General features: G+C 30.9%; 1 protein-coding gene and 1 non-coding gene across 2 annotated transcripts in view; both read right to left on the bottom strand.

The window, feature by feature from the left end:
• Window positions 1–12,726, bottom strand: part of LOC145283611 (MICOS complex subunit Mic60-like) — a 75,786-nt gene that overhangs the window by 23,543 nt on the left and 39,517 nt on the right. Inside the window, exons 3-8 of the mRNA XM_080132553.1 lie at window positions 11,642–11,833; window positions 7,743–7,824; window positions 4,591–4,630; window positions 2,501–2,728; window positions 1,107–1,246; window positions 224–321 (exon numbers count right to left, since the gene is read on the bottom strand). Coding sequence (XP_079988679.1) covers window positions 224–321; window positions 1,107–1,246; window positions 2,501–2,728; window positions 4,591–4,630; window positions 7,743–7,824; window positions 11,642–11,833 — 780 coding nt within the window. The remainder of the gene's footprint in view (window positions 1–223; window positions 322–1,106; window positions 1,247–2,500; window positions 2,729–4,590; window positions 4,631–7,742; window positions 7,825–11,641; window positions 11,834–12,726) is intronic.
• LOC145284161 (U2 spliceosomal RNA) lies at window positions 1,812–2,004 on the bottom strand. Its single transcript, XR_013868801.1, has one exon. It is a non-coding gene; the product is annotated as a U2 spliceosomal RNA (small nuclear RNA).

The following is a 12,726-nucleotide window of genomic DNA, read 5'->3' as shown; positions in this document are numbered from 1 at the left end:
TTCCTTCTTCACCATCATTTCCTTCAGTCTGGACACGTCAACTCTCAAATTTCAGTCACTCACAATATTTGACAAATTTAAAGTCTCTACCAGAAATGCATTGTCTGCTTTATAAAGAACTTCAGGCAAACTAAGTAATCTGAATATCTCCTGACGCATGGCAACATACCAGTATCAGCCACTTTATTAAATGCAAGACGATAACAAAGATAATGACAATTACCTGGTATTCATGACTTTTTGCTCAGAGTCGTTCATGACTGCTTGCCGGATTTCATAAGCAGATGCCACTGCTTGCCACTGGCCATCTTTTTGCAGAATCTGACAAAAGGAAATGAATAAGAAAATAAAAAAAAAAATAAAAAATTTCTTAAAACAATTCAATACAAATTGGTCTTGAAAATAGAAGAAAATTATGCTTATCATATAGAAATAATTCAAAATACCAATTTATTATGGATAGAACAAAAAACTTGGATTTTCATTTCTTATAACGATAATTGAAAAATTAAATGTACGGTCATTTTTATGGAAAAAGAAAATGAAAAACAAAATAAAAATAACAGATTCTTAAAACAATTCAAATTGTTCTTGAAGATACAAGAAAATTAGGCTTATTATATTTATTATAGTTAAAGTACCAATTTATAATATGTAGAACAAAACTTGGATTTTCACTTTCTTATCATGACAAAGAACTAAATATATTGTCATTTTCCTGAAGACATTTGATAATAAAAGATGATTAAGTTACACAATAGCAAAAAGGCATAGAAAGGTAGAATCACTTCAAAACAAGGTAATCTTTTCACTGACGCAGACAAAGTCATACTCTAAAAATATTAACTCAATGTATTATAACTATTCTTTAAAAAAAATTTGCATGAAGGCAAACTGAAAAAGTGAAATTGGAATCATATTTAATATTTATTTTTACTTTGTAAATAAAAAATTTTTAATAGTTAAAATATTTTGAGAAAGAGGAGTAAGAGATAGAGGGTCTATTAACATTCCAAGAAAGTTTCATATTTGTGCATGATTGTTTAAAAGCAGCAGCCATAATTTGGAATGCTCAAATATTTATGAAATGGTGAAACGGTACTCACTGACGACGTGTCTTCCATGGCCGTCTTCAACAATGTTGCATGTTGCTTCACAGCCTCTATTCTTTTACCCATGGCTTCTTTGGCTTTGTCTGCAGCATCTTCAGTTGACCTAAGCAGAGACTTGACAATGAGTTCCAAGGCTGAAAAAAAAAGGGAGCTAATGTATAATTTTAAAAAATTATATCGAAAAGTAAAACAGATTGAGACAAAATTTGGTTATTTTTCAAAATTTTTTTTAGGTTTTGTCCACAAAAACATCCACACTTCTTACTGAAAATTACGAAGTTGGGTACAAACAGGAGCCATCCAAAAGTAAATAGGTATTGGAAGTTCTTAGATATAGGCAGTAGACTTGAAATAGATATTGCAGAATTAAAGCATATTTTGATGTATCTGTATGATGAAGAATTGCCTTGAGGTAAATCAAAACTTGCTCACTTAAAAAACATACAACATATCATAGTTGTATTGAAAACAAATAATCCAACACTCATTTTTAAAGAAAGCAACATGCATTGATTAACCAATTGACCATGGCTTGCTATAATGCTGGAGAAAATTTGGAGGAAGCCAGACAAGATAGAAAAGTCCAAGCAGCAAGATAAGAAAAGACAAGGCAATTAGGTAGTAGGTAAGTCCCAACCCGTGAGACAAAAAGAAACAAGTTGGCTACGAAGTAAGATCCAAAGTGAGTTCCCGGGGGTAAGAATCTGAGCTGAAAACTCCTGGAAGCAGTGCAATATCAAGCCAACCTGTGGAAAATGGGGAGCAAGCTCCTAACCCTTGACGGAGTTCCAAGAATCAGTTTAATATCGTGAGCCCTCCATGTGAGGGACCTATCAGAAATTAAACTGATAAGAACAAATACTACACTTTGATCTTAGCAGTAGGAAGCAGTTGTTTGTACATGTTTTCCCAATCTAACTAATTCACATAAAAAATCATACAGAATATAAATAAAACAATTAAAGTGAAAGACAGAACAGAGAGAGAAAGAAAAAAAAAAAAGAAAAAAAAAATTAAGATAAAGGATGAAAAATTCATTTGAGCAGTCCCAAATTTCTGGCTTTGGAAAATTTTGGTCACAATATTTTTGTAGACTGTGTAATCTCAAAAGAAAAATACAAAAACGAAAATAACATTAAGTTGTCTGAAATTACCAGGCACTATTTTATCAATAGATTTTAAAAAGAACAGAAAACAATTAAATCCAAATTGTATTTGACGACTTAGTTATGAGAAAGGATACTTTTAGCAGTGCCTCAAAAAATAAAATTGCTAAAAGAAAAAAAAAACATCACTACCACAATAGGCGCTCGTACCAAGAAGAAAAAAAAAATGAAGTACATTAAAATAAAAAAATCGTAAAACAAGAGGACGATTCAAGGACTGACCTTCATTTTCTGCAGCTTTCAAAGCTTGCCTTTCCTTCAGTTGTCGTTCAACTTCCGCCTTTTGTCTGGCTGTCTCTTTTGCTCGTTCCTCTTGTTCCTTCTTGTGAGCTAACTCTTCCTTCTCTTTCTCCTTCAACAACCGCTGTTCTTCCTTTATTCTCTTCTCCTCCTCGGCCTTCAAAGCTGCAACTAACTTTTTCTTCTCGGCTTGCTCAGCTTTTTCAGCCTCTGTAAAATCATGGCAATCATCATTGAAAATATTTCGTTCATAACAAAAAGGAAAAACAAATGTTACAATACACCAAAATCAAAGACAGACATTTCATGGCATCTTTTTATGAGAAATTGAAAAGGCCACCACTTGACAGAATCATGTAGACTACATTGTTTTGGACGTGTGAAGTGTAGTGGATGGATGCATCCATGCAGCAATGTAATGTAGTACACATTTACACACGGGACCCACACATTGTATGCAGTTTACATTGCAAAGAACATAGGACAAGTAATAACTCCACTCTTTTTTTTTTGTAACAACATTTATTTCCTCATTCTCCCGCCACGCATGACTTGCTTTCCTTTACGTACTCTCTCCTTTTTTATCGTCTTTTTCTTTTTCCTTACTGTGACATCATTTTGTACACAGCTCAGTATTTGCATGTGCTCTATTACACCAAGATTGCAGTTCCTGATAGACAGAGGAAAGGTGATGGTGACGTAAGATCTCAGAAAAGGAAATAGGGATGATCTTAAAGTCTCGAATTTCAACCAAAACCTATCCCTGAAACGAACACACTAGCTAAACACTCTGAAAAATAGCTATCAAACCATTTAACGTCTGTGACAAGTAGAGATGACATTAAATGATGATGATGCAAACCGAGTGAACAAAGTAATTTACCTGCAGCGTTGCACCTTTAGATCAGCATCTAATTTAAATTCAGGTGTATTTTCTGTGATGCATTTTGTAAATACAAGTTTGCGATGCATTTTGCCATTGTTAAGGCAAAATAGATATCTACCATAATGTGAAGAGTTTGTTCATAGCTACGTAGACTTTTCCTTCTCATTTCTCCTCTCCTGATTCAGTAGATTATATATTCTATAAATAAACAGCCTCAACATTTTTTTTACATGAAAAATACTCATATTTTATTTAAAACTAGCACGGTGGTGCCAGACCTTGCCAATCGTAAAATACACCTTAATATATTTTAATTTATGTAGCTTCCATGTTTATTATTACAGAGTCAATCACGCTGTGAACAATTTGCTAATGTGTTCATAGTTACATAGACCTTTCCTTCTCTTTTCTCCAATAGATTATATATTCTATAAATAAACAGCCTCAATGTTTTTCTTTACATGAAAATCCTCATATTTTATTTACAACTACCAAGGGACTGAGGCACTTGACCAGCCGTAAAATATACTTAAGTATATTTTAATTCATGCAGATTTTGTATTTATTATTACAAGGCCAATTTTTTTATTGAATAGTATATATATATATATATATATATATATATATATATATATATATACACAGTACTCATTTCAAAAGTTTATAATAAAATGACCTGGGTGCTATCAGCTAGAATTGAAATCAAAACATTTAGTGCTTCAGCCACATTTCCTCATTTAGCGCTCCAGCTGTGCTCACTACTGTTTGAGCTAACCCAACAGATAGATTAGAAAGATTTAAAATTAAACAACTTCTAGCTATGATTTAATATGCGTATGCATAAAACTAATAACAATATATCAACAAGTTTAAAATGAACATTTTGCATTTCAACTTATCAACATATTTCTGTAGACGTTATTCATCCATCCAAACAAAGGTTACTCATTATAAACCATCCTTGGTGTAAGATTTCTATTTACTGTTAATTTCAATGTTATGTGACCTGTAGTTTAAGAGTTTATCAGTTAAACACACACACATACATTTACTGTTTTATTTATATAGATAATCAAAATTCACATTGCAAAAAATAAACTTTTATATAAAAGAATACTAAAAAAAAAATTTCAAGTTGAAAGCAGCAATAATATTAAGGTAAAAAATTTGTTCATTAAATCCTTACCTTTTTTCTTTATCTCCTCTGGGTCAGGTACTTTGACAACCTGAAAATGAAAATGTAAATAGCAATTATTAACATAATTTCATGTTCTTATGTATATTATTATCCTTCATCCCTTTTTAAAAAAAATGGGATCAACTCATCAAGATAAATAATAAAAAAGTAGGGTTTACTTTAATTTAATCTGAGGTTGCTGTTGCGTTTGAACATAGAACCCAAACTAAATACACTTTCATAACCTTTGGGCAATAATCAAAGTGTAATATCTGTTCTGCCCAAAAGATGGTACAATAATTTTGTAGGAGCTGCATTCAGACTAGACACACACAGAATGGAAATATGTCACAAACACCTAGAAGTGCTTTTGAAATAGACTGTTATAACCATATATATATTTTAACAGGAGTACTTTAGTAAGTATGTTTCAGTTTGAACAAAGATGATATAATAATATTGTGAAGTTTACACCAAACAAATTTAGCACAGTAGCAATATACAACAGATGAAGAATACAACAGTGGAATTTCCACAGGTCCCACTAGTAATAATGGTACTTGTACAGTTTAATCAAGATATTAAAAAATTAAAATATCAAAAAAAAAAAGTTTAAATTGTACGTATCCATTATGGAACGAAGTTCTCCGAAAAAAATTTCACTTAATTTCATCAAGTAGTTTTTGTTTTACAGCAAAAAAAACAATTTGTTATGATACTGAGCAAAAGATTCGATTTTTAGTAAGGAAATCTAGTATTAAGATGGGGAGGGAGTGTCGGCGCTTTACATGGAGTTATCTCCCGTGACGTTTCTAAAATCCAAACAAAAATTTTTAAAAAATCCAAGATGTCTGCCTTCAATGTGCTGTCATAAAAACGTGTTTTTTCCGCTGTAAAAACAAAACTACTCGATCAAATTAAGTGAAATTTTTTTTTCGGAGATCTTCAGTTCAAAACGGATACGTACAATATAACCTTTTCTCGATATTTTCATTTTTTAATGCCTTGATTAAACTGTACAAGTACCATAATAATAATAGCCAGTGGCATTTGGTTTAACATTGTTCCCTCGTCTTTTATTGTTACACTTCTCAATGAGTGAACTAATCTGGATTCTGTGGCACTACAATATTTTTTTTTTTATTTTTATATTTGTTTGCTTCAAACAAGGCATATTTCCACTTGGATGTAAGGGGCTAGTATTTGAAACCATGTTTACAGGAGACTATGTAAGGAAATGAGCAAGATGTTGCTTTACATTATATTTAACTTCTGCATGTCAGTACAGTCAGGGAAGCAGAAAGCAGAGTGGGAATTCCAAAGTCTAACAGTCTAAATGAAGAAGCTATTAGAGTAAAAGGTTTTCCAGCATCTAGGGGCCTCTATAGTGAAGAGGTTGAATTTTGTTGCTAAACGGGTTTGTCGGGGTATGTATGTCAAAGGGGCACAAGTGTTATGAATCCATTAGAGCACATTCCATTAAAATATTTGTAAAACAGGTACAAGGATGCAACATTGTGGTGATAGAACAGGAGAAGTTTTCTTGTAATTGTTAAAAGAAAGATGCTTAATCTTAGATTGATGCATTTCGTCTGCATCCATTAAAGTGACCAGAAGAAATAACTATTTTTATTTGTAAAAGCAAAATTAAAATTTTCAACTTTAAGGATATCTATTAAGACATTTTTAACTGGAAACTTGATCATGTTTGCAGTTGAACAGGGTTCCATTATTCAAGACCAGAGGTCAATGTTGTGAATATGCATTTGCAAGTGATTTTTTCCAGTGGTGACTAGAAATAAAACGTTCATCTTTTGGCGATTGTTTTCTTTTTCAGGGGCAATCTTCCAAAGCTTCCAAAGCTTAATGAAAAATATCTTTTCAACCAATTTTTGTTTAAATAAAACAAGCAAAGTCAAATTATTTAAACAATGTTTAATAGAACAATATATTCTTTTTTTTAACGAAGAATGAAGAAATTTGAACGTTTATATTTTCTCAATATAAATATGGTGCTTATTTAGAATTACACTTACTTAAAAGAATAATGAAGAAAACTTTTTATGATGTACGTACTTGTCACAGAATGAAAATGTCATATTCCAAAAATCATGTGGGTTTGGCTAGTAACTTTTCTATTTGGCTAGTAAACGAAAATATTTAGTTGCCAAAGGTCAACTGAAGATAAATTTGTCCGTAGAGCCATGAAGATATAAATTTAAATAAGTACTCATCTATCACAGAGTTAATGTCTCATCTGCAGCAGTTTAAATCTCTTAAATGAATTACATTCATTCATAAAATGGAAACCAATTATGTCCTGCTCCAACAATGAACCTTGTGAGACAAAAACACTATTGCTTGTGGAAATACTTTTGATTTCATTGCAACTCAAAGGAGATAGAAATGAAAAAGACTATTAAAAAATTTTAAATTCAAAACATTTTTTTATTTTAATTACTAAATCAAAAAAAGGAAAAGAAATAAAAAGAACTATGCATGTGTTGTACTCCTAAATCCGAATTCAGTGAGTTTTCCAATGTAATCCTTATATGAGTACAAGAGAAAGAAAATAATTTATTGTTGGGGTGTTTAATATTACTAATATACACCACTTTGACTGCAAAGTTTTATTTATTTTGTCACATACAAAAATGACTCTAAACAGCAGTGAGAGAAAGCGAGAGAAGATGGAGAAGAGAGGAAAAGAAGAGAGAGAAAGAAGAAAAAGGGATACAGAGAGGTAGAAAGAGGAAAAGAGGGAAAATAGTGGAAGAGAGAGAAAGAGAGAGTGAGGAAAAGAGACAGAGAGAGTGAGGAAGAGGGGATGAAGAGATGAGAACTAAAGAAATGGGGAGAGGGGGAAAGAGAGGGGGAAAAGTGGGGAAAGAGATAGGTGAGAGAAAGAAAGGTAAAGAGGGAAAGGGGTAGTACCTATTCACATGAGACAGGCTAAGCAATGTCGTGAGTAAGCAAACACTTTCAAAAAGGTATCGTACATAATAATAATAGCCAGTGGCATTTGGTTTAACATTGTTCCCTCGTCTTTTATTGTTACACTTCTCAATGAGTGAACCTTGTAAATATGGTAATTATTATTGTTGGTGCACAATTGTCCTTGCGCAAAAGTAATTTATATTCCCAATGAACAGAGAACTGACCTTCTTGACTGCGAGTGCAGGCGGTGCAGGTGGTATGGCTGGAGCACGAGATGGTTCCTCCTCCTTTTTAGCCCATGGTAAACTGAAATATAATTTTAAATAGTCTTGACACAATTCACACATAGAACATTGTATAAGATCTGGACATTGAGTATGCTGAATCTGCTCGCTTTATAATTAGCTCATACCGACACAACCAAGTTACTAAAATACTTAAAACTATGATGTAACATTTTACCATGTAATAACATAAAAATTACTTTAGAAGATTTTTTTATTTCTTGAAACATCTTTACTTTCACAAGTAAACATTGGCATTTCAGAATTAAACCCTATGTTGCAGTTCACAGTGTAGCCCAGTGCACGCCTGTGGAACTGTCTTCCGTTTGTATGCTTTCCAGCTGACTACAATATGGTTGTCTTCAAATCCAACGTAAACAAGTTCTTGATGAGCCGTTCCATTTAAGTTAACAAATTTGCCAAATTTCCATTACTAACGATTACTATATTGTCCAATTGACTACTGTACACTCTTTAACCTTTATCCTCGAGTGGCCTCTGGGCCTTGATAAGTGGTGATGCCTATGTAAAAAAAAAAAAAGATGAAAATGTGACATTAATTAATATATTTATGTTATGATGTTCTGATTCAAATATTACTGGAGATGAAGGTTAGTCATTTCAGTTTTCACAACGAAATTAGTAATTGAAAAGAAAATGGTTGACTGAATAAAAAAGCTTTTTTTTTTCATTGTTATTTTTATTTAAAAAATAAATAAAATAAAATTGCTTAATGCAAACAAAAGCAAATGTACATTAAGAATCGTACCAAAGCGCATATGAAACAATCTATATATATATATATATATATATATATATATATATATATATATATATATATATATATACAGCTTTTAATCGCAAATCTTTATTAGTCATCAAAAAACTGACTAGATATATAACATAAATAGATAGTGAGTTATGATTTTATTTTTTGTAGTAAACAATCTTTTGTAAGGCAATCTATATCAAGTATTAGTTCTTTTCCATGAACAAACTTCTTCAAGGGTTTTGGAGATACCGATAACCATATAGATTTTTTGTTAATGAAAATAGCTCTAGACAATGCATAAAACCACTTGATGTGTGTATTTTAGAATGGGAATGCATAATTAAAATTGGCTTTAGTTTCCCATGCTCACCTTTTTCAAGGTGAAAAATAAAAATCAATTTCTTTTATTCCTTCCTTTATTTGTACACATATTTTCTTTAACATTTGAACAAAATTAAAAATGGCTTCCTTTTTTACATGCTCAAATTGTAAGATCTAAATGACTTCTGTTTTTATTTTACATGCTGTAACTTTTATTTTACATATTTGAATAATATATATATATATATATATATATATATATATATAATATATATATATATATGTTTTTATTTTACATGCTGTAACTTTTATTTTACATATTTGAATAATATATATATATATATATATATATATATATATATATATATATATATATATATATATATAATATTTAATTCTGGGACTTTCACGTGCATATCCAAGCTGACCTAATTATTAACGCTAACTTTCGCGCTTTTTGTCTGGGTCAGTTTGACCTTGCTTTTCAAATTTAAACTTTCACCGCTTTTCGTTTTTTTTTGTTTTTTTTTTTTTAACCTTAATTTTTTTGATTCATCCAGCCTTGACAGACGTGTTTTAAATTTTATCTCCAGTGCTTTTCTTTTAATGATTTGGAATTCATTCCATTTGCGCTTTTTTCCAAGGAACTCTGCCTTTTGGATTATTTTGGACCATTTGGAATTTACCCATTGGATTGAAATTTTAAATTCGACCGTTTTGGATTTACCATTTTTGGATTTTTACCCTTCACCGGACTATCCATTAATGTGAAATCTTTTTATCATTTTTCTTTTGCCTCCTGTTCCCCTTACCTCACCCTTTTTTTTAACCAAGTAAGATCTGTGACTTACTTGTAGTTTCATTAAATACTTTTATATGCAAAATCCGATCCTGCATTTTGCTAATTCCTGCCCTCTGATGAGAAGGAGAGTATTTCTTTGAAACTCCGCGGATTAAGGACTATCCACTTATCTTGTGCTTCCTTTTTTAAAATTAAATATGTTTTTAACTCTTTTTCAAGATGTCTTTTAACATGTTTTATTAATCATTTGTTCATATATATATATATATTTATTTTTGAACAGAATTAAACATGAACTGAAAGTATTTTCTCATTATATAAAAAAAAATAGGGGAGAGGTTACAATATTTTTGATTGATAATGGAGTATGCTCCCTAAAAGTTGGGAGGTTCTATTTATAAAAAATGCTGATAGGAACTGATGAATCAAATTTACGTTCTGTCATCAACCAATCACAAACCAGAACTGCTTCGTAAAAATTTAATCGTTTAACATTCCAGCACATCATTTTTTCATATCAACATGAGAGGGATCTTTTGCTCTTTGCTTGCGAAATTATAAAGTCCAGAACCTGTACAGAACAGCAACACACTGAAAATTCTTCATATCCAGGACTTGTATAGAATAACTACCCATCGGAAACTCTTCTGAAATTAAATATGGTTTCCAATTCTATTCAATATGGACTAATCAAAAAACTTTGTGAATTTATTTGAAATGGTCTATCCTAAACCTTTTAAAAGCCAAATTTTTCTTCAATAAACCAGTGGAACCCAGTTGACCTGAATCTGCAAATCAGTACCGCTGGGAGCCCCACTGTGGGCGCTTATCTCTACAACATCTCTCTCCACTCACACAAACTTTAATAAACACACACACAACTCATCAACATTATTATGTCAATCTGTTAAACTTTATTCATTGAAATATTCCCAAGCTTTATCACTGAATATCTTACTAACATAAAAACAAAAGAACATTAACTTTCAAACTTTTAACATTAACTTTTAAACAACTTTCAATGAATTATAATTGCAGAGAAGTTTTGAATACGATTTTCCTGAACCCTTAATTGATCCAAACTTCTTCTAATGTCTCAGCTAATGAACTCCCTCGTTTTTACAAGAACTCTAAAAATATTCACAAACATTCTATGCTTTTCTATTGCTGTAAACCTTCCATTATAAACATCTATAAATTATTTCTTTTGTGAATATATGCCTTCTTAACTCATTATTTAGTTTTGTTGACTGTATGACAATGTCTTTTGTATTTCTGACATTTGAACTTGCAAATCTTTTTCACTGAAAATATTTCTCTGAAACCGGTTCAAACAAAAAATGTCACCCATTACAAAACCAGTGTGAATCCATTTCTAAAAATTGGTAACCTTCATCCATAAAACTGGTGATCAAAATCCCATACATCCATTTTGTAAATAAAATAAATATATATCTTCCTTGATAACAACAATTTTTTTATCCATTACTCCCTCTCTCTCATTCGCCTCTTTCCATAACTTCTCATTGGCTCTTTACTCACTTTATTTACGTTTAGTAATGTCATCTCGTGTACATGGTAACAAGATCCAAAGAGTAACTAGTAAATAAGTTCTTGATGAGCCGTTCCATATAAGTTATCAAATTTACCAAATTTTCATTACTAATGATTACTATATTGTCCAATTTCTACTGTACACTCTTTAACCCTTATCCTTGAGTGGCCTCTTGGCCTTGATAATGTGGTGATGCCTATGTAAAAAAAAAAAAAAAAAAACCAACAGAGATGCCTACAGTTTGGTTTTGCTTCCAAGAATCAAAGAAACTCATGTGCAATAATTTTAAATTAGTGGAAAAGGTAGACATTAAACTACAGCCACTAATCAGGCAGAAACCAGATAGCAAAATAGATATATATATCGACAATGAGTTAATGTATACTTACTATTGTTGTAGATGAGGAGGTAAAGTCGGAAGAGGTAACTTTGAAGGTAAAGCATTTAAGATGGGATCAAGCACTTCTTTAGAATATGGTACGGCATTTTCAATGGATTTTCTGTTTGCTGGGTCATACCAAGCATATCCAACAATGCCACTTAATCCAGTAACACTGATCCCTAAAATCCATTTGCCAATTCTGAAAAAAAAAAAAAAAAAAAAAAAAATTAAACAAAGTAAAAAAAAAATTTTTTAATATATAAAATTGATTCATTCTCATCTAAGGATCTTCAGTTTAGAGCATTGATTGCCAAATTTTTTTTTTTTGTTTGTTTTATTGAAAAAAGTTTCGTTTTTATTGATTAAATTTTTTTTTTTTTTTTGATGATGATTAAATTTTTTTATTATGTTAATAATTTTTCCAAAATAATCTATTTCCATAAGTCCCTTGCCATCACACAAGGGCAAAGATTTTTGTTTTCTTCATTAAAACTTAGATGTTGAAAGACGACATAATAATGAACATATCATTGGCTCGGATGATAGCTTGAGAGACGTGTTGAAACATTCAAGTCACTCATCTTTGTTTTTTTAAGAGGTTAAAGGTCAGTTGAGGAAAGATGTTTAAAGCTATGTTGACCAAAAAAAAAAAAACAATTGAAAGCATTATCATCTAACAAGGAGAGGGTACAATACGCATAAGAGAAAATAAACTAATTTTGCTAATGTAAGATATCTTTAGAAAAGACACTGTAGAAAGACATTGAACAAAAAATAGTAGAGAGATGTTTCATATAGCTAGAAAAGAAAAAACATTATACAAGAAAATGTGAGTGATTAGATTTAAACTATGTTTCTTTTTTAGGCATCTGTATTTTCGTAGGTGAATTTACAATCAAATATAATCTTGTTATTTTTAATAATTATTATTTCTTCAGATTCTCTTGAAAATCAAAATGCTGAACTCCTTTGCTTCAATATTTTACATATTTCATTTTCGAAACATCTCAATATCACAAACCAGCAGGGAGATCCAACATTTCTCAGGATTGAATGATGATCAACAAATGTTTAACACTTGCAATACTTTTA

The sequence above is a fragment of the Euprymna scolopes genome, chromosome 8 (assembly GCF_053919585.1).
Source record: "Euprymna scolopes isolate OS-2025 chromosome 8, ASM5391958v1, whole genome shotgun sequence".
NCBI lineage: Eukaryota > Metazoa > Mollusca > Cephalopoda > Sepiida > Sepiolidae > Euprymna > Euprymna scolopes.
The sequence above is the reverse complement of the archived record's forward strand: the minus strand, read 5'-3'. Positions and strand labels throughout refer to the sequence as shown.